Here is a 22732-nt window from a genome sequence, read left to right on the forward strand (position 1 = left end):
CGTATGGTAGACAGATATTAAAGTAAGAAAGATACCAAGGTTGGTGAACCATTAGTCCACGCAAACGAATACACTAATAACAATTGTTATCGCATAACCATTCTTCTAAAGTTTATTCAGCATACAATTTAGCGTTATGATATTGTGCTTGAGAAAAAATCCAGCTCCTAATACAAACTTATCGTTGTTACCAAGCGAACGATTCACAGAGAGAGCGGAAAAAATAATTTCAGCAAAAAAAAACAAGCCATAAAATTATTTTAAATTAATTCCGGAACAGGTGCCGGCCGATGGCAATGCGTTAATTTAATTAAAGTGATGTGCGGCTCAAAATCTGCTTCTTTTTTTTCCTCAAAATGGTGATAGGAGCAAATTTCTGGTATTTTGGTTGTACGCAGAGTGGAATTGGTTTACGCAATTTTTCCGGCTTTTCCACCGAACGACAAGGTGTGAATTCCAATTGAACAGCGGGGATTATCGTCGTTTTATCTCTACGCAATCGTTTCTGGTACTTGCTGTTTGATTTTAATTATTCGTTTTTTCCTATCTTTCTTTACGCAGGGCTGTGTTGCGATTTTGAGCGTCACGTGGATTTTGTGTTTGACGTGCTTCGGGCTTTTGGTGCTGCCGAAAGGTGAGTACATACGGAATGGCGATCTCGATAATTCATTTCCACCCCAAAAATTGATTCCATTCTCAACAATGCATCGTCGCAAACCATACGACGACGTACCATACAGGCAATACAAATCCTTAATTAACTCAATTCGAAACCTTTATCGCCCATTCCTGCCAGGGTACTACTTCAATAAATCTGGCCTGCTGGCCTGTGAACCATTCTACAGTAAATCCTCCTACCGGATACTGTCCAGTTGTGCGCTTTACTTCCCAACGACGATGGTGCTGATGTACTGCTACGGGTCAAGTTTCCATGCCAATCGATACAGATTACCGACGCCAGTCGGTGGCACCGCCTCGGGGACACTCAGGGGAGCCTCGGGTACATCAATTCAGACAGCCAGCTCCATTGCAGCGGCAGCAGCAGCAGCTGGCGGAGGCGCAACAACAACTACGACGACCGAAATCGGAACGGTCAACAACTCGTCCTGCCCCACACCCACAGGGGTATCGGCCGCGACGCACTCTTCCGTATCGTTCTCGGAAAAGGTAGGTGATTTCCATCTTTTACCCCTCCAACATAGTTTAATCACATATTGGTGAGCTCTCATCCCCGTCGAGTTTGGTTTATTTGGAACTGATACGATTTATTTGTGCGTAGTAAACAACGCGGAAAAACACCCACAAGCCATTGATAACATGCCAGCCGACGATGTTCGACACACGTGCTCATACTCGTACATATCCATGATGCGGTGATGCTCAATTGGGCGGCAGACGTGAACACATACAAATGCACACACGCACACACACATAAAACATCGGCCGGGCGATAATTGCGATGTAATTCTGATTGTCGTTCTAATTACTGTTATGGTGGGGGAAAGCCGCTCCAACCCGAACACTTGTAGTGAATGTCGAGAGCAGAAACTGCGTGACATTCATTAGAGCATGATTTCGCGCCACGGGGAACATTTTTTTCCCGATGGCGGACAGGTGAAACAGGTCATTTAACGGTAGGCTAACACCGTAAATTGGTTGAAACGGTAGTGATGTACTAGGCAAGTGACTATGGCGCAGGAATTCCAGCGTGATTTCCGATCGTGTCACGGTTAATTGGTGCTCCGATTGATTTATGTTGCAAATGGTTGGGTTGATGTCAAATGATTCGAGCAGATGTTTTGGGAACTGATACCGTTGTTTAAAATTCTGCCATACTTATTATAATTGCTATTCAGCATTTGGGTGAAAATCCAGAATTGTTTTCGACGTAGGATTGCATCTCTCCGAACTTTTTGAGAATACAATTTGAAATACTAAATATCGTTCTCATCACGAAAAGTCATTTCCAGGTGAAACTACGAGATTTTTGCACAAATCGATCTGGGAATTCGCTAAAAATGTATTGCAATATATATTGTTACTAGCTGACCCGACAAACTTCGTCTCGCTCAGAATGGATTTTTTATTATCAATAGATTAAAACATCCATGTTTCCTTACTAAGCGAACGTTTATGGGCCCAATCGCAGAACTGTTCATTGATTGATCTTATAATTGACCATTTACAATTTCCTTTCACTATAAATTTCCTAGTACTTCTACCAAAACTCGTTCTTATAATATAATCTTATTTTCAGACACAATTCTCGTTCAAGATTTTTCAATTATTTGCAAATAACATGTTTCTCCGTTATATGAAATACATGTTTGATACAGAAAATATAAAAAAAAATGAAGATGGCACTAATCGGACTACCGTTAAATCGCCATTCACCGTGCATTTAAGCAAATTTGGTGTAACTTCAATTTTTGATGTAATAACAAAATGATAACTGCACTTACACATACCATAGAATACCTCTACCAAGTATAACAATTCTCAAAAAATAAGAAAGTTTAGGATTCTGATTTAAAAAAGACGGGTGAGTAATGTCGGGACATAACCGGAGTGACGTAGAACTATACAAAGGGGACAGCTTTTGTTAAATATATATTTTGAATATATTTTTTTATTTTCTTCTCCTACGTGAATATCTATCTATCTACCTGAAAAATGGATTAGTTTACTGTTTACTCTTTATGAATATGTTGATGGTTCTGAAAAGAACCTTTGGTGTTGTGTTTTTGTTATCACATTACATTTAATGCGACGTGCCGGAGAAACACTTTGCCACTCACTGAAACTAATTGTTGTCTTGATGAGCGCCGAACCGAAGCTGCTCTGTTCTTGATGCGGGTTTTCTGATTGTCGTGAGCAGTTTTGCAAGCCAACTCGAGCACTCCGACGGCCGAAACTCTATAATCGCTGTTAGGTATACTGGTGCTCCGGCGCCAATCCGTTCGGCCTAGTTACCCTTGCGGAGCAATCAGTGAATGCGACCAACAGGGAACTGGAGACCTGCACGGTTCGAGTGAGACTTTCCCTTTCCCTTAACTTGTCCTCCTTTGTTACGTCCACGATGCCGATGCCGTACAACCACACGGGTTTACGGTTTGAAAGAAAATAAGATATTTTTTTGGGGTCCGCGTGTTTTATACTCTAGCGGTACACACTCACAGGATAGAGACAAATCGGCAGACTCAGCCAGAGGGGCGAGTCCAACGAGACGAACGAATGAGCGTTAAAAGGGAGCGATGGCAAAAAAATACATTCATTACGATTTGTTCGCTCGTTGGATTCACATGCAGGCTAAAAAGGGTCCTTTTCAGGATCACAAAACTATCTTCAATCTAAAGAGTTTATTGTTTTGTTATCACTCGATATCCCCATCTTGTTCGGCTAAACCTTCCTGTTTAGCGATTTGTTGCCACTCGCCACAGCTTTCACAGTTGGAAAATTTCTTCCCATCCATCTTTGTGACATGTTGTACAGTAAATTACATTCAATGGCACGTCGCATTACCACCACTCAGTATCGGATTGGAGGTAATTTTAACCTGTAATTGAACATTTGCGATGACAGTGGTACAGTGTCGACTTTCAATGTGGGGTCAAAATTTGGACTCCGAACTCTATGTTTACAAAAATGTCCAACTACATATGTCGCATTGCAGGTCCGTCCAATTAGCTAAATGTTGAGATAAGTGTAAATTACTGTACTTTCAATCTAGAAGCAATTTAAGAATTGGTGAAAATCAATAAGCTCAGAACAACTGCCAAATTCACATACTCATCATATCCTGGCAAAAAAATTATGAAAAAATCAATTTGTGTTTTATTATTATTTTGGATATTGTTTTAGAAAGCATTGAACTGTATTTCCTAAACTCTTTTTTGGAAGGTTTAATGGCCCTGAAAAGCGCCTTGTTTTATGGAATGGTTCCAATTTAGAAAACTTAGTACACGTGGTTTTAAAAAAAACCATTTCGAACGCCCTCGATGCCGCCTTGTTCTGGATTTGCCACCAAAGCAGTTTGCATAAAGAACAAACTTTTTTCTTCTGCTACCTGATGCCGTTTTGCGACTGCGTTTGCCACTCGCCACTCGCTGCAACTGCCTGTTGTCTTGATGTCCACCGAACCGAATGTGTTCTATTCCGAATGCGGGTTTTCTTATCGTCGCGAGAAGCTTTGCCAGCTAACTCGATCACTTCGGCGGCCGAAACTATATAACGCCGGCTAGGTGGACTGGTGCACTGGTACTAACGCGCTCGCCCTAGCTACCCTTGCGGGGAACTTCAGATCAACACGGTTCGAGCGGAATTTTGCCTTTCCCTTCACTTTTCCTCCTTTACCATGTCCAGACATGGCTGCTTGGGTTGGTTTGTTTATGTGTTGTGATGCGAACCGATGTGGTGTACGGTTTGAATGAGAATGATAGTTACGGCAGCGGAGCGGGGATTTTCAAGCTGACTGGCTGGCTCGAGAATTACGCATGTGTGAGACTGCGACCAATGTTTCGTTCATTTTTTTCTTTTTCCTTTCCAATCGTGCTTCATTCTATTTCGCTGCTGCTCTGGTTGCCCGTTTTGGTCGGTACGATTTGAGGAGCACAAAATGGACCAATCAAAAATGGGCACATAGTGCATTTTGACAATGCTTTATATTTCAGAATTATTCAATTATTTATCTCAAGAAAAGTAAAATGTTATTCGTTATGATAGATGCGTAGATATATTTCCTATCAATTGATGCAATAACCTTTGCGATCTATTGAGAAATGCTCGAGTTATAAGCGTTTCAAATCTTGCATTTTTTCCTACTTGTTCAGTGCCTAGATTTCCATTTCACCCCATATATCTTCCGGTTAGACGTAGTCCTACGTCAAAACTTAGTACTCGTGGTTTTGAAAAAAACCATTTCGAACGCCCTCGATGCCGCCTTGTTCTGGATTTGCCACCAAAGCAGATTGTAAAAAGAACAAACTTTTTTCTTCTGCTACCTGCTGCCGTTTTGCGATTGCGTTTGCCGCTCGCCACTCGCTGCAACTGCCTGTTGTCTTGATGTCCACCGAACCGAATGTGTTCTGTTCCGAATGCGGGTTTTCTTATCGTCGCGAGCAGCTTTGCCAGCTAACTCGATCACTTCGGCGGCCGAAACTATATAACGCCGGCTGGTGGACTGGTGCACTGGTACTAACGCGCTCGCCCTAGCTACCCTTGCGGGGAACTCCAGATCAACACGAGCGGGAACTCCAGATCAAGGTTCGAGCGGGATTTTGCCTTTCCGTTCACTTTTCCTCCTTTACCATGTCCAGACATGGCTGCTTGGGTTGGTTTGTTGATGTGTTGTGATGCGAACCGATGTGGTGTACGGTTTGGATGAGAATGATCGTTACGGCAGCGGAGCGGGGATTTTTAAGCTGACTGGCTGGCTCGAGAATTACTCATGTGTGAGACTGCGACCAATGTTTCGTTCATTTTTTTTTTCTTTTTCCTTTCCAAACGTGTTTCATTCTACTTCGCTGCTGCTCTGGTTGCCCGTTTTGGTCGGTACGATTTGAGGAGCACAAAATGGACCAATCAAAAATGGGCACATAGTGCATTTTGACAATGCTTGATATTTCAGAATTATTCAATTATTTATCTCAAGAAAAATGAAATGTTATTCGTTATGATAGATGCGTAGATATATTTCCTATCAATTGATGCAAAAACCTTTGCGATCTATTGAGAAATGCTCGAGTTATAAGCGTTTCAAATCTTGCATTTTTTCCTACTTGTTCAGTGCCTAGATTTCCATTTCACCCCCTATATCTTCCGGTTAGACGTAGTCCTACGTCAATAAGTTGCTTTGAACATTTTTCCGGAATAACTTATAGTCACCTATCACCGTATTATGTCACCATTCACCGTGCACTTAGGACTCTATTCACCGTGCATTTAGAGTTTTCATCCAAGTTCCATTGGAAAAGATAAAATCATCGAATGAAATGTAATATCATGGTTTATATTCAATCGTATAGTTTATTTGTGAAAAAAATAAAGGTTATACAAAAATGAGTATCAAATTCAATTCTGTTAAAATTAATTGTGGAATATTTTCGCAATACGAATTTTGTTGAGTCAGGAATTGCTTATGTTCTTCCTGGGAACAATTCCTTAGTCGACGCTGTGTTACTGCAGCTCTGTGTTTTCCGAATACATTAGATTTCCTGGCGGAGATTTGAGGATGCAATTTCTTCCCAGGGATCCAGGGTTGAAGTTGAACGGAGTTTTTAACGTCATAAGGCGCCCACATTGTCTCACACAGATCCGGAGCCTTTTCATTGCAATTGACAGACCCTAACAAGCATAATTTTCAATCCACTCCACAATCACTATCCACTCCACAATCAATGCACAATGGTCCAGAAGTTGCATTTAGACCTCGACAGTTATTCTTTGGTCAAAAACTGTCTTAGACAGAGTTGTTACATATAAGAGAGCGCTCATTTTTATGTTATCAAAAATAAGGGTGACCAAAATTGTCGATGAAATAAAAAAATATAATTTTCTTTTCTTTATAGAAGAGGGAAACCTAGCTCGACAATGTTGTAGTCCTAGTTCTTTAAGACATCTTTGTAGAACGTTTTGTAGAAAGTTTTTTTTCTAAATCTTGAAATAACCGATATAGCGCCATTTTTATAAGTTACGTTAGGGTCACCATGAAAAAAAACTGTTTTTTGCTCTAACTTTCATATTTAAAATTTTAGAGAAATTTTTTTTTAAAGACTTTTAAAACCTACTAATACAAACATTTTGCGATGCAGAACTTGTCAATATCTCAGCTTCACTCAAAGTTATTGATATTTCTTCCCAAAAACACGCTCTTTTCACTTGTTTGTCATTCTTTGTTGGGCAAACATAAAAAATGTTTGTTGACGGAATTTGACAGAACAGATTTCATTCTATACAATATTTTCAAAACTTATTATTTTTTGTGTTTGAGTAAATTGAAATTGAAATCCTGAGTTTTTGGGTAAAAAAACACCGATAACTTTGAATAGGATTAATATATTGACAAGTTCTGCATCGCAAATATTGGTATTGATAATATCTAAAAGTCGTACGAAGACAGTTTTGATGTAGAATTTGAAATATAAAAGTTAAAGCAAAAAAACCGGTTACCCTAATGCAAATTAGATAGAAAGCGCCAAAACCAACTTTGTGGGATATATTTGTTCTTCAGACAAAGTAGTTACATATGATATTTGTAAATTTTAGTATGCTCTAAAAGTCTTCCGAAGACAGTTTGTATGTAGTATTTTAAATATAAACGTTAGAGCAAAAAAAACTGTTTTTCATGGTCACTTTAACGTAACTTAGAAAAAAGGCGCTATATCGGTTATTTCGAGAGATAGAAAAAATCTTTGTTCTACAAAAATATCTCAAATAACTAGGACTACAATATTGTCGAACTATGTTCACCTCTATCTATAAAGATAAGAAAGTTAGATTTTTAAATTCAACGACAATTTTGGTCACCCTATTTTTGATAACATAAAAATGAGCGCTCTCTTATATGTAACAACTCTGTCTAAGACAGTTTTTGTCCAGAGAATAACTATCGAGCTCTAAATGCTAATTTCTACTTAAATACATCTCCTTTGTGCAATACAATGTGACAATTTTGTGCAGAATTTATTGGAGTTTGTGAAACTGTCTTTTGATATGTGGTGCGATAGTTGTTTATTGAATTATTCATCATCAGAGACGAAGGGGTAATTGTTCATTCAAACTGAAATATCTCTGTATGGGAAGGCCCCATAGGAACGTTCTAGGAACAAAATGAAAGCTGGTTGATCAGGTTAATTGGATTTGCTGTTGAGTTGGTTAGCGAGAAATTGTGTTAGCTCAGAATAATCTTTAAAAAAAAAACCAAGGAAAATCGATTTTTCATCTCTTCCCGATATTGTTGCCACACACACCAAGATAAAAATACTTAAACTTAAAATGTACTTAAAATATTCTAATACCTGAAAGTTATAGCTTCAAAATGAAGAGCATCCTATCGAAATTCGTTGATTTCTCACGAAGTTACAGCATGTCAAAAGTCACTTAAAATTTCCGACTTCGCACTCTGTTCCTATTGTTTTTATGATGAGTGTACAATCTACAATTTCTTTTCACTGTATATAATCGAATCCTGTATAGATTCGAATCGAAATAAAACAAAATCAATTGTTTCTTATACATCTATTTAGTGTTTTTTCAATATAAAAGAAGAGTTTAATTGTTGATTCATCCTTTTAAAATCAGAAAATACCTTTCTCACATAAAAAGATAACATATATCAGGAATTTTTCAGTTGGTGATAGACGATCATATTTGTGAAACAAATCCTATTACGTATATGCACGAATTTCAAAAATGACAGCGTTATTGAACTTTATTTTTGTCACGGGTTCTGTTTTGCCCAAAACTGATTCTAGTTAAAAAAGTACGCTACGTAGGACGCTTCTGTTGCTTTCATTTGAAAGATGAGAAAAATTAGTACATTATATAGTTATGAAATATCTGAATTAGTGTATTTAAATAACACTTTGAAAGTGAAAAACATAAAAGTTAATGATTTATAAATTTTTATCATTAGATTCACCCCAAAAATCCATAATCCCAGATTTCCGTGACAACTAAGACGACGGATACCAAAAAATACCATCAGAAGTGCCTGAAAAAAACTATTGTCTCATACATTAAAGCTCGCAATGAATCTGGTCTGATTTAGCAAGCTGCGAAGAAGTACTACAGTGGGATCTAGACAACGGGGTGGAAGGATATCAATCCACCCAACTGCCCTCAATTCCGCTCCGAGATATTGAGCAATTGTCAAATAGAAGTTGAAGAAGAACGGAATGGTGACTCGGAATGCAACAGAGATGAAAAAACAAAATGACCGCTCAAGTTGGTCAACAGAGTCCGATAGATCGTTTTTTTTCCGTCCAGATATTGAATGACTCATGAACTTGCTCAAACCTCTGTACCGTATTCATCATCATCATCTAAGTGATTCATGTATCTGTTAGTCTGAGCTTTATATACGAGGGTCGTTCCAAAAATAAGTTTCAGTACCTCAGAAATCGGGGAAAAATAAAGTTAGGACAAAAAACGAGGTGATTTTCGTAATCTACGTTTTATTTTCTATTTTTCTACATAATCGCCGTAACGTTCGAGATATTTTCATAGCGTGGCACGAGTTTTTCTATTCCGAGCATGAATTGCGTAGCGTCCATTATTTTGAAGTATGATGTAACTGCATCACAAATTTTTTCAGTGTTATCGAATCGTTGACCGCCGAACGCCAGTTTCATCACCGGGGATAAGTGATAGTCGCTAGAAGCGAGAACTGGGGAGTAAGGAGGATGCTCGAACACAGTCCATTTGAATTTTTTCAATTGCGAGTAGAATGGGGCCGCGCATTATCGTGGATGAGGAACACTTCTTTCGTCATTAAACCTGGCCTTTTGTTCTTAATCGCGGTTCTTAATCGGTCCAAAACTTCACAATAGTGCGTAGATTACGTAGATTTATGCAGTTACCTGCATAAATTAATGTGAGTGTGAGCAGGACAGCAGAACAGCGCGAAAAAGTTCATTGAGAACTAACAAGAACAATTGTCAGAAGGTTGAATTAGCATAAAAAAATGGGAATGAAAACAGAAAATGATCAGCTTGGATACACACGGTTAACAAGAATTACTCACAAAGTTATTTTTAATCAGTTTTCTGAAGAAATGTTTAGCTATATTCATGCATAACTCAGATGAAAAAAATTCCATCATTTTTCAACTCATCACGAATGTCCGTTAAATGATGAAAAAATCGAATTAATCCACCCAGAAGTTATATCGTGCTTTTAAGCAGTATAAACGGACATACCCTCAACTATTTTGCTTTTAGTTCCAGTCAGTCTAAACAGTCCATATTTGGCGATTTGATTTCCGTTTATAGACGCAGGGCATACCTTAGGAATAGATTAAACAGACTTTTCACAGTTCATCTCATTCCCACTGGCAACTGTCCGTTTTCCCCCAACAGTACATTTATTTCAATAATTTAAATTTTTCCACTCAAAAATAAATTTACTTTTCCGTACATACCTAATATGGCTTCCCTGTTAATTGACAAACCGAAATAAAACCATCAACGAATTGAATTTTGTTATTATCAATCACTCAAAATGCTTAATATCGAAACAGCTAAAATTACATCCTCACATGGAATCAGTCTTCCATGTTTCTAAAAAACACTGCGTCCGGGATAAACATGTCCACGCTGCTGTTCGCAGTTTTGTGTTTGAATACAAGAATGATTTTTTCGTACCTATGTTTGAAAATGTGACATGTTTGTATTCGTAGTATGCTTGGACATACGATGTTTAATCCTAATGTTTCACATGATATTCGAACATGGTGTACAGTTTCTCTTGCATTTTCACCCCAAGCACCGGCAGTGCGTAGAGTAGAAGAAGCGAATTGGACACCACACCACCACCACTCAACGCGTGGTGTGTTAGTATGTTGACATGGAAAAAATGCTCTCCTATCATGACAATGGGTGCTTCGTCTAAAATATTGGGCAAATAAAATAAACCTCTTTATCTGTTCTGAACAAAATAAACGTCGATTGATATCATAGTTTTTCACAATTGATATCATTATTTAGTGCACGCATCAATTTATATATTGAATTCATGTAACATTCGCTATAATTAGCTATTTGAACAAGTACTAAAATTGGATAGAGCGTGGCGGAGATGTTTAGTTACCCACAACAAATTTTGATTACAATATTTCTATAATTTTAATCTAATATAAAGTACCAGAATTATTCAGCAGTGACATGTTAAGCGTAACCACTCGACCACGGGAGCAACAATTTTGGCTGGATTATTGAATACAAATGGCCAATACTGTCACGAGCTATAAAACGAGCGAAGAAGTGGAGAAGAAAGGTTGATGCAATCGCATGCACACATAGCATATGTAGTGTAGTGTAAGTGTAGCTTTTTTTTTCCCCCTGTTGGATGTGAACCACTGCGTCCATTATTCTGAACTATTGTGGTATATCCCATTTTTTTGTACTCCGCTTCAAGCTTACCTACTGCTTATTGATGAAGAAGTAGACTGAAAGCTATAGCGAGATAGGTGCCAATCAGGAATACTCTGTTTGATAAATTTTATAATCCTGATTGGCGACGCAGACCAAATTTCCTTGGGCTCCATAATAGCCTTATCAAGTTATTTAAGTCTGCGTCTAGTTAGAGCTCCACAATTACAGAGCAAATGTTCCGAGGTTTCGCTTTCGGTATTACAAAAACGACAAATATCATCTTGCACTAAACCTATGTTTTTGAGATGGTATTTGCTCGGACAGTGTCCTGTTATAAGGCCTGTGATTGTGCCTAAGTCTTTCTTATTAAGACTCAGCAATTGTTGAGTAATTTTAATACTCGGTGTGAGAATTTTTTTTGACTGGTTAAGTTGTACCGCCAACCAGTTGGCTAACACTTCCCGGTCTTCCCAGTTCTTCAGCTCACCTTTCAACACACAGTCAGATATTCCACAGAATGGTTCTGGACCAGTGAAAGGTGAGCTTGAGCCGTTCCTGGCAAGTTCATCTGCTCGCTCCTTTCCCTCTATTCCACAATGGCCAGGAATCCAGTACAGTTGTACCGAACTTATCCGACTTAGTTGCCGTAAGAGGAGAATGCATTCCCAGACAATTTTTGAGGAGCATTTAAAAGCATTTAGAGCTTTAAGTGCCGCTTGACTGTCTGAGAATATGCAGATGTTAGCATGTCTATATTTTCTTTTAAGGCAGACATTTGAGCATTCTATTATCGCAGCTATTTCTGCTTGACAAACTGTTGGCCAGTTTCCCATAGTTACAGAGATTTCTGTTCTGGGACCATACACTCCAGCACCTGTTCTGATTCCCATTTTTGACCCATCAGTGTAGAACATGATTGAACCATTACGAACACTGGGACTGCCTTCATCCCATATTGAACGAGAAGGTTCGATTACACTGTATGGAATGTCGTAGTTAGTCCTAGGTTCCATCCAATCACTGTTCATCTCTGAGGATGGTCCTACGGGTAAGAGATTCAGGATGCTCAAGTGACTAATTTTGTCTCCGTCTAGTATTTTTTTCCATTGTTTAAGCTTTAGAGCGCTTTTCTTAGCCTCTAGCTGAACATGTTGGTTCAGAGGTAGCAAATGAAGGATAGCCTCCAGTGCCTTCGAGGGTGTGCTTCGCATTGCTCCAGTAATTGCAATGCATGCTAGTCGTTGGAGTTTGTTTAGCTTTTTTGTAGCTACAGTCTCCTTGGTCTTTGGCCACCATACTAATGAGGCATAGGTTATTCTAGGCCGCACAATGGCAGTGTAGACCCACATTACCATTTTTGGTTTAAGACCCCATGTTCTTCCTATCATTTTAGAACATGCCCATAGGACTGTATTGGCCTTACTGATTATTGCATCTAAGTGCGCATTCCAGTTGAGTTTAGCATCTAGGATAACACCTAGATATTTCACTGAAGCGCTGCATTTTATTTCCACTCCCCCAAGATATAAAGACTGCAGATGCTGTTTTTTCTTTTTGGTGAATGGAATAATTGTTGTTTTTGAGGGATTTATGCTCAGACCTTCTGTGGTACACCAAGTTTTTGTAAGGTTTAAGGCCATCTGCATTCTGCTCGATATCACGTCGTCGAACTTGCCTCGTATCATTATGACTAGATCATCGGCGAAGCCCACAATTTCAAAACCTTTTGCCTCTAAACTTGTCAGGAGGTCGTCAACTACTAGTGACCAAAGGAGAGGTGATAGAACGCCTCCTTGTGGGCAACCCTTTGTTGCAATCACATAATTAGACGACCCGCCCAGCTCCGAGGTGATTTTTCTGTGTGTGAGCATGCCATGGATCCATTCGACTATACAATTATCGAAGTGTCTTCTTCTCATTGCCTGTGCCATTGATAGATAAGAAGCATTATCAAAAGCACCTTCGATGTCAAGGAACGCACAAGAGAGATTTTTAAATTTTTGTCACAAGCATGTGTAGTGCTGTTATTGTGGATTTGCCTGATTGGTAGACAAACTGGTATTTGGATAGTGGGTGTTTGGACATAAATACAGACTTTATGTATTCATATAATACTTTTTCCATAGTTTTCAACAGTATTGATGATAAACTAATTGGTCTGAAAGCCTTTGGAAGTGATTTGTCGCGTTTTCCGGCTTTTGGAATGAAAACTACTTTCACAAGTCTCCATATCGAAGGAATATGCTCTAGTATCAGACTTGCCTTAAAGATCTCGATTAGAGACGGAATTAGTTTTGATTCTCCATTTTGAATCAGGGCTGGAAAAATCCCATCTGCACCTGCAGATTTGTAAGGTAGAAAGGATCTCACCGCGTTTACTACTCTGGCCCTCGTGAAGACTAACCCAGCAACTATGCTAGCGACATCCTTTGCACTTTCGGGTCCTATGAGACGCCTTCGAGAGCATATTGTGTCGCCATTATAGCCAGGATTTGTATCCGAGTGGACAGATGTAGATCCCGGAAAGTGAGTCTTCATCAGTAAGTCTAGTACTTCTGAGGGGGTTTTTGTGAACGAACCGTCATCCTTTTTAAGCGATCCAAGCCCGTTCGAGTGGTCTTTTGCCAAAGTCTTGTTGAGTCTAGCAACGATTGGGGTATTTTCAATGCTTTCGCAGTTATATACCCAGGATTTTCGTTTAGATCGTCTCAGTTCTCTACTGTACTCAGTTAGGGCTCTCTTATATTGAGACCAGTTCGAGGTAATTTTTGCTCTGTTGAACAGTTTACGCGCCGTTTTGCGAAGCCGTTCGAGCCTTTTATTCCACCAAGGAACGTTTCTTGTCGAAGAAACTTTTCTCAGTGGGCAATTATTGTTGTAGGCAGAGACTATCGTTTCATTTAGTTCTTTTGTAGCTGATTCAAGCTGCTGAATCGACCTTATTTTCGAGTTTAGAGTTTTAGACTCGAGTTCACTCGAGCATACCGATCCCAATTGGTTTTTTTGGGATCTCGGTATTCTCTATGAACTTCCATGCCACCGTTCCATTCAAAAATAATGTGTCTATGATCAGACAAAGACGCCTCATCGGAAACGTGCCAGTTATGGATATTTTCTTCAATAGCCGGGCTGCACAGCGTTAGATCTAAGACTTCTTGTCTGATAGCGTTAATGAAGGTTGGTTCAATCCCTTTGTTAGCAATATCTATGTTGTTTGACTTGAGAAATTCTAAAAGACACTCACCTCGGTAGTTGATATCCGTACTTGCCCACATGGTGTGATGAGCGTTGGCATCACATCCGATAATGAAGTCCTTGTTAATTTCCCTGCAGTAGTTAACAAACGCCGCTACCTCTCGTGGAGGAACCTCAGGAACATCACCTGGAAAGTAAGCCGACGCAATTACGATGTCGGCCCTTCCTTTGGCGGTAGGAACTTCCACTCTGATAGCGACGATGTCCCTTTGAATGAACTCTGTAATAGGAAAGCATTTAATGTTTGCATTTACTAAGACAGCAGCTCTTGGGGAGTCATGCTTGTCATCATAGAACAACTTACATGAACCTGTTTGAATACCTAGTATTCGGTGTAGCTTTTAGTTTTTTCCTTCATTCAGTTTGTGATAACATCGAGAAATTAATGGTGTGTTTTAGCCGCTGAAATTTCTCTGCTGGTTCTGCTGTGTGCCGCTGAAGGTTGCATCTAAATCTAATTTTTGGGTATATATTTTTTGGTCATCATTTGTACGACGTCGCCCGCTGTGCAGTCGGTTCCCCAGACTTCAATTGCCAACATGCACGCAAAAAAATCTCATAGAAAGCTTCTTTCTATTCAGGGAATGTTTTCTTTGCACGAAACTAAGGATTATTTAATCAGACTTGCAAAATGTGCATGAACTCATAGCCTCTTAGTTCGTGCAACTTTTGTAATGCGAACTAAATTTCAAGTTCGTTTCTGTGAAAATGTTTTGGGATGAATAATTTATTTCCGTGTATGAAAAGAAACGAAACGAAAGCAATGAATACTGCGACATCGGGTGATATGTTTGTACATGATGTTCTTGAATTATAAACATCGTGTTTGTTTTCACATGTTTATGTTTGTGAATGTTCGTGTTTGGGATAGACCTTCAACACTAGCGAAAATCTTTTTCGAATTCAAACAAAAACATGAAATTTTCACATCGCGTGGACATGTGTAAGTGTTTTTCGGGAGACTGCATTGAATCATGTATGATTTTCGGTTTTTGTTTCCCTTTTCCACTTTTGATCAGTATTCATTGCCATAGGGTGGCTCAAATATTAAAGAATAACATGTAGGAGGTGTTCTCATTAACAGAAATCGAAAATTCAAAATGTAACTATACAAATCAACCACCTGTCCATATTACCCCCACTGTCCGTATTACCCACGGTTCCCCTAGTTATTATCCGAATGTAGCTCTATCTTTTTAGAGGTTATTTACATGCACAACCACCAACTTTTTAATAAACCATGTTTTTAGTCCCAAAATTGATTAAATATACCTTAAAAAAGCCGCAAGACATTCGAATTCTTCACTCAATCTCAAATGACAAAGTATACCGTCATTATACCATGTAATTTGGCCCTCCAGTTCGGTGTCCCCCTTTGAGGAAAATCAGTCTTGATCGACCATCTGTATTAAGTTGTTTTCTTTTTTGTGAGGTGCTTTCTTTGATGCATAAATGTTAGTACCGCTATGCCAGATCAATAACTAAGTACAACAACGGCTGTTACGGACCCGCTTAGATGGTAGAATTAGAAGCACAATCAGGCGCAAAGTATAAATTAAAATTATAGCGCAATAGGCGCATTTTAATTAAATTCAAATCAAATAAAATCAGCCAGCAAAATACATGTTTCTCCCTTCGCCGAGATTAGCTCGCTAGGCAAAAGAAAAACAAACAAGAACCGAATGAGGATTGGGCAACTAAATAGGGCGATAAGAGCGCGCATGATTCATGGCGCTAGAAACATGTAGAAACAGAATGCTATGCGAAGAGAAGCATAGCAACTATCAATAAACAAACCCAAGCGGGCTGTGTTTGAGTTAGCTTGGGCGAACGGTAATACGTTCGATTGGTCTAGGTCCTCTTTCTACGGTAAACACAGATACCGGCGGGAAAGATGGAAACAAGAATGAAAATGTTTGTAGATAAGACCCTAGACGAGAGCACTCAATATGGGCCACCCAAGAGGTGATAAAGATGTATGTTTAGGTCTCGTCTTCTTATGACGCATGAGTAGGCATAGAAAAGGCTGGGAAAAATCCCACGCTGAGAACAGGGAGCAGATAACCACGTGGTTGGTTATCTGAATGAGTAGGAAAGGGAGATTGATTCTCTCTTTTTAGCTAGGCTTAGAAATGTATTATAAGCTCTAAGTTTTGTAGAATTAAGTTAGTTCAAGTGTGTAATCGAAGAAATAAAGTTCGATGTAAAAGTTCAACGAAAAAGGTTTTTCGGTTTCGCTAAGTATCTCAGTAGTGCAGGTTGGTTTGTTCGGGTTACATTTTCACGTGTTCTTGTCGCCGCGGTGCCATTTGGCTTTCAGTGAACGCTTATTCAGCGAAACCAGTGAGCAGCAGCAGCAGCAGCAATATTTTCCGCCTTCGTGCGTGTGCATTTCTCGCGTTGTTCAGGGAATTGACGTCAGAAAGTGATTGAATAGTGCCTTATGTGAAGACAAATCAAGCTGAAAAATAAGCAAGGATAGTGACTGACAAAAAGGAAGAGGGTAAAAACAAGTGGTCATCGTCTCTAGAGGGTCACATGGCAATATACCACCGGAGCAACTCACGCCAGCGATCGGGTCAGCATATGGTAAGCCGAATTCCTCTTTTTTACCACATTAACAGGTGCGTGAAAGAAGTCTTGCTTGAAGCAAGCTTCTAGGGAAATAATTCCCTAGATGAACAACGGCCATGAATCATGAAAAACAAATTCTTTTGAATAGCAGTTCTTCCATTCATTCGTGTTGTATTCACTTTATTTAAAAAGCGTCCGTCTGGTCGGATACATACACAACATGGGGTCCCGTGGTGTTTTTTTTTTTAGTTTCTCGCTGTATTCAAATTTAAGGCTCAATGACACAGCGGTCCTTTTGGGTTTGTAAAGATTTCACCGATTTACTTTTCTCTCTCCTGCTTGATTTATTTCATCGTCGCGTATATTCCACTTCTTGTGCCTTTCCGGTGAGGAAGTACTACAGACTCGTACGCTGGAGTAGCGCCAGAGCTCAGAGTGTTTACACAGGATAGATTTCATTACAGTTGCAGGTGGCACATTGCAGTCGGGTTTTACTTTCCATTTACGCGAATCCAGCTTGAAGTGTCAACCATACTTTCGACCAGGGAAAAAAACATTGAAACAGCGTGAGCTCAGAATCAAAATTACGCGACCGCCGCCACTGGTGGTGGCGTTTTAATGGCATAGTACAATTGCCATAAATTTCTCGCCACATTCAATCTGTTCATTGTCATACTACAGAACATGCTGCATGCTGTAATGAACATATAGTAGCACCTATTAATTAGCACCTGGCAATTCGTACTGCAATTTATTTATTTGTGTAACCACACTGAATTCCGGCTGGGGTGATAAATATTAAAACTAAATTCACCGCCCCAGGCACGGTCAAGTAATTATTCGATCCAATTATGCATTATCTGGGTAATCATTGGGACCGTAAATAGAGAGGGGATGGTTCTCACTCAGCGGAAATACGTAGAGGAGATGTGTCTAAAACGCGCATGCCGGGCAATTTGATCCGCTTGATTTTCTCGTAAACCAGGAAGAATAGAAATGCAATGGTTATAGGCAATCGTGGTAGCCAATGATAGAATCCTACCATGCAAGTTTTACATTTGTAACATGCTTTGAAAAGGTAAGAAAAATAATTTTCTTTGGAAACGACTTTCGATGTAATGTTCCACATCTTTTCTATAAGGTTTTTATTGCTTGAAACCGATTCGGAGGCGATAACTGTGAGTCACATTTATCAAACCGAGTTCCCACTTGATATCTTAGATGAAGAAAACGGTAATAAAGGATTAATTTCCTTCTCAATTTGACATTTTCCGCATCAGCTTACCATCGGGCAGTATGGCATACCATTCATACAAGCTGTTTCTCTGAGCTTTATAGTCTCTGAGACAGCTTATGAGCATATTAGAGTGGTGCGCACGGGGCAAAAAGGTGCGCGTTGGCCTTTTTGAACAAACGAGCATAAAAATTCGACAACAGTGTAGTCGTTTGATACTTTATTTACAGATTACAGATGACTGAATGTTAACTACTCTACGTACTGACGTAGTTGTTACCCTAATATTAAGAGCACGGTCAATTTAAATCAATTCTCGCTTAGGGGGTGCGTATTACACACTTCTCCTATACGTGCATATGAGTTAAACAAAGTAATACGATCTAGCTTGTATTCCCAGCTCATGTTTTACAATCAGCAACTTCAGAAGCTTAACCCTGTGGATGTCCGAAGGAGTGTTAGCGTGAATTCCATACGCAACAATCTGTAGATTTCCCGTGGGGGAGCTGTGCGCCCACAATATGATTTCATTAGAATGTTTCAACGTATCGCGTTAATTCAAACAAGCTATTAACATTCCACCCCATTAGTCGACCCGTTGTAATGACAACAATGAATCACAGCACGAAAATCCACCGCTTTGAAATAAAAACAATTTATGAGCTGCTCCAAAGCCTGGTTTGTGGTCGAACCATTATTACTGGAAACAATTTCTCCTCATTTAGCATAGCTAGAAACGAACTGTGCACCTGAAAAATGACAATGTTCCGCCTCTGCCGGAATGCAGATCACGTATTCAAGATTCAAGTACACCGTTGGGCCAGGGATAGGGAGAAACACTATACGGCAAATAGCATTTCACGCCAGTTCGAATACTTAGAACAAAAAGATAGCAAAGCGCTGTAAATTTATTCATGTAAGAAATCATCGTTTTTACGCTCTGCACCCATTTGCTGGAATTGTGCCCGACGTCTCCCGGAGCGTCCGTTCGCTCGCAAATAACATCTTTTTGTCGCTATTAGAGCAACTACCGAATGGAACATTCTGTCTTCCCGGTCGGAGGCCAGTTCTTTATGGTCCCATTCTAACACCTCTATAAATACATGGAGTTGTCAACATGAACATTCGATTTCTCTTTGTCTTGGAGAAACGCCCTGACATTTTGGTTTCGGTGCGTTTTTTGGTCCCCCCCCCCCTCTTTAGGTTTACGAGCGATTCAGCTCTGTCACTAACAATACAAACCAACCTATCAGTGATTATCCGCCATAATCGACTTTTGATTGTTGAGATCTCACCAGGGAAGCTGCCCGAGAGATTGTCGTCGCCAAATGGCACGCACGCTCGCACGCACAGAAGCGGGACAAGTTTTTCACAGCTGGCGAAAGGGCGCTGAGAAGAAAAATGATCTCTTTTTTTGTGTCCCTTCGAGCTTTAGGTTGAAATGAATTGTGAATAATTTCCTGTTGTGAATCAGAACTATAATGGCTCGCTTTCTGGAGCTTGTTCGTTGTCGGTCATCCCTTTTTTCTGATGGCAAATTGTGTGCCCCTAGCTCCGAAGCGAGAAGAAAGATGAAAATGGTGTTAAAATCGGCTCCCTGGAGAGTGTGCCGTAGTCTTGTGTGGTGTAAATCTTCCGGATTGGTTATATGATTTGAATATTATTTCGAAGGAAGCGCCCCGCTATTTCGTCGTTTTTCTCCACATAAAAAGCATATATAATTTGGGTAATGATGAATCCTTTTCATTATTCATTGATGTTGATGTCACTTGGATTTGTTCGTTTAAGGTATGAAATTATTCCATATTCAACTGCAAAATATTCAAGTGAAATTCAAGCAATGCAGAATCTCACATTTGGATGACCAAATTGGATGATTCATAAATTATCACTGAAATTGCGTAGAGTCGCCGGTTATGGCACCGACATGCAAATACTTCACAATGGAGAAAAATATTGCGAGCAATAACACAACTGCCAGTTAGTACTCGACTGAAGTGTGAGAGAATTTATGATGCATTATTCGTGGCGGTATTTTGAAAATAGGCACTTCCTGTTTGTTATTTGCGCTTGGATTTTTTATGCAGCTACTCTGAATTTCTGAACTCTGAATTTCTCATTTCATGTTTCAGAAAGTGATGACAATAAGTGATAAGTGATAATTGTCAAAATTGTCCCAATAGCTTCCTGAAGAAAATATGTCGCCCTACTAATCTTGAGTCATCCGCAAATAATGGTCTCCCATCCTATAAACCTTGTGATGAAATAGAATTTGGCTCCCTAAACCTATGAACCTATCTAGTCTATTAAAATAAACGATCTGGAAGATAAAAAAAGATAAAAATTTTTGGGCCCGAGGAAGATTTTCGCCCTCCCTCCTTTCTAAGCCGGGGGGGGGGGGCTGGGGGGTTCTAAGGGGGGGCTGTCATACAAATTAAACACAAATTTCTACATTACTCGGGAATTAATCAAGCAAATGAAACCAAATTAGGCATATTGAGGTTTTAGGGTGCAATAAATGTTTCTATGGTGGTAATACTCTCCACCCTCCTCTCTAGGGTTGGGGGGGTGTCTGCCATACAAATGAAACACAAATTTCTGCATAACTAGAGAATTAATCAAGCGAATGGAACCAAATTAAGCATATTGAGGTTTTAGGCTGCAATAAATGTTTCTATGATGGTTAGACTCTCCACCCCCCTATCTAAGGGGGGGGGGGATCTGTCATACAAATGAAACACAAATTTCTGCATTACTCGAGAATTAATCAAGCAAATGAAACAAAATTTGGCATTTGGAGGTTTTAGGGTGCAATAAATATTTTTATGATGGTTAGACTCTCCACTCCCCTCTCTAAGGTGGGGGGGGAGCTGCCATACAAATGAAACACAAATTTCTGCATAACTCGAGAACTAATCAAGCAAATGGAACGAAATTTAGAGTGTGGAAGTTTTAAGGTGCAATACATGTGTCTATGGTGGTTAGACACTCCACCCCCCTCTCTAAGGGGGGGGTTGCCATACAAATGAAACACAAATTTCTGCATTATTCGAGAACTGATCAAGCAAACGAGCCGAAATTTGGCATGTGAAGGTTTTAGGGTGCAATAAATGATTCTATGGTGGTTAGATACTTCTCCCCTTCTTAAGGTGGGCTGTCATACAAATGAAAAACAAATTTCTGCATAACTCGAAAACTAATGAAGCAAACGGAGCCAAATTTGGCATGTTAAGATTTTAGGGGGCACGAAACGTTTCTATGGTTAATAGACACTCCCCCCCCCTCTCTAAAGGGTAGAAGAGGGAAGGGTCTGTGTCTGAAAATAATCTGATATTATAATGATGAGTTTTGGTAGAAGTACTAGGAATTTTTTAGTAAAAGATAAATTCAACGGGGTCGATTAGAAGATCAATCAATGAACAATTCTGTGATTGGACTCATGAACTTGCGCTTAGTAAGAAAAAGTGAATGTTTGAAGGTATTGATAACAAAAAACAAATTTTGGGCGGGACGAAGTTTGCTGGGTCAGCTAGTTACTTATAAAAATGGATGGAAGGAAGGAATACTACGTTGAAACGGCGAAGTTCCTCTAGGAACGTTAGTGCCATTTAAGAAGAAGGAAGAACTTTTTGAAATTATAGGATCGATTTTTTCCCATACATTCATTGGCACCCTAAGTGGGGGGGTTCTCTGGATGGTTGATTTTCGGATTTTTGTGATTTTCTTTAGGTTGTTGGAATTGAACTCGTGTGTTAAGACATTTTAGTGATTGGTTAAGGTGTACACTAAAGTCGCTTTTTACGCGGTTTTTCTTATGCGGATTTTGGAATTTACGCGTATTTCGGAATTTAAGCGTTTTTTTTTTGTGAGGATTTCGAAATTTAGGCGGTTTTTTCACGCGGCACGTATTAACCGCGTAAAAAATTTATGTCCTAATTGAGGTGGCTTTTCACGAAATACGGTTGTATTGTATCAGATACCATGACAAAAACTATTAAGTTAATCAATTGTTAAAAGATTGGTTGCATTTTAAACCAATAATTAGATTTTAGTTAGATTTTTTCACGGATTTTAAAATTTACACAGTTTATTTTTACGCGGATTTTAGATTTTGGGATTTACGCGGTTTTATATAAGCGCCACGTATCCCCCACGTAAAAAGCGACTTCAGTGTATTTGAAGATCTGGATTTTTATTTTATTTTTTGGATGCCAATATAGTGATTATTCGAAAAATTGTAAGACTGGCAAACATTTGAGTAAAAATCAGCCGTTTTTCATAAAAAAAACTAAAAACTGAGATGTCAAAAACGGATACGTTACAGATAATTAATAATATAATAGATAATTCATTTTTTACATGCGATATCTGTGGACGATATCTTGATCCGCCGACAAAAACCAGTCAGTCGATTCGTGGTTTGGAATGAACTAAAGGGTGTGTCACATCAAATTGCATCACGGAAAAAACGCTGTAGAAATTTTATTTTTAGGAATTATATCTTCAGCTTTCGCTTATAATCAGATAAGAGTGTATAGATCACGTTGGCCATGCTTCACTGTCAATTTTTCGTAAATTT

At 39.3% G+C, this 22732-nt stretch overlaps 1 protein-coding gene across 1 annotated transcript in view; it reads left to right on the plus strand.

Moving 5' to 3' along the window:
• LOC129769628 (5-hydroxytryptamine receptor 1A) overlaps window positions 1-22732 on the plus strand; it is a 220886-nt gene that overhangs the window by 192035 nt on the left and 6119 nt on the right. Inside the window, exons 5-6 of the mRNA XM_055772008.1 lie at window positions 562-634; window positions 797-1167. Coding sequence (XP_055627983.1) covers window positions 562-634; window positions 797-1167 — 444 coding nt within the window. The remainder of the gene's footprint in view (window positions 1-561; window positions 635-796; window positions 1168-22732) is intronic.

Source organism: Toxorhynchites rutilus, chromosome 2 (assembly GCF_029784135.1).
Source record: "Toxorhynchites rutilus septentrionalis strain SRP chromosome 2, ASM2978413v1, whole genome shotgun sequence".
NCBI lineage: Eukaryota > Metazoa > Arthropoda > Insecta > Diptera > Culicidae > Toxorhynchites > Toxorhynchites rutilus.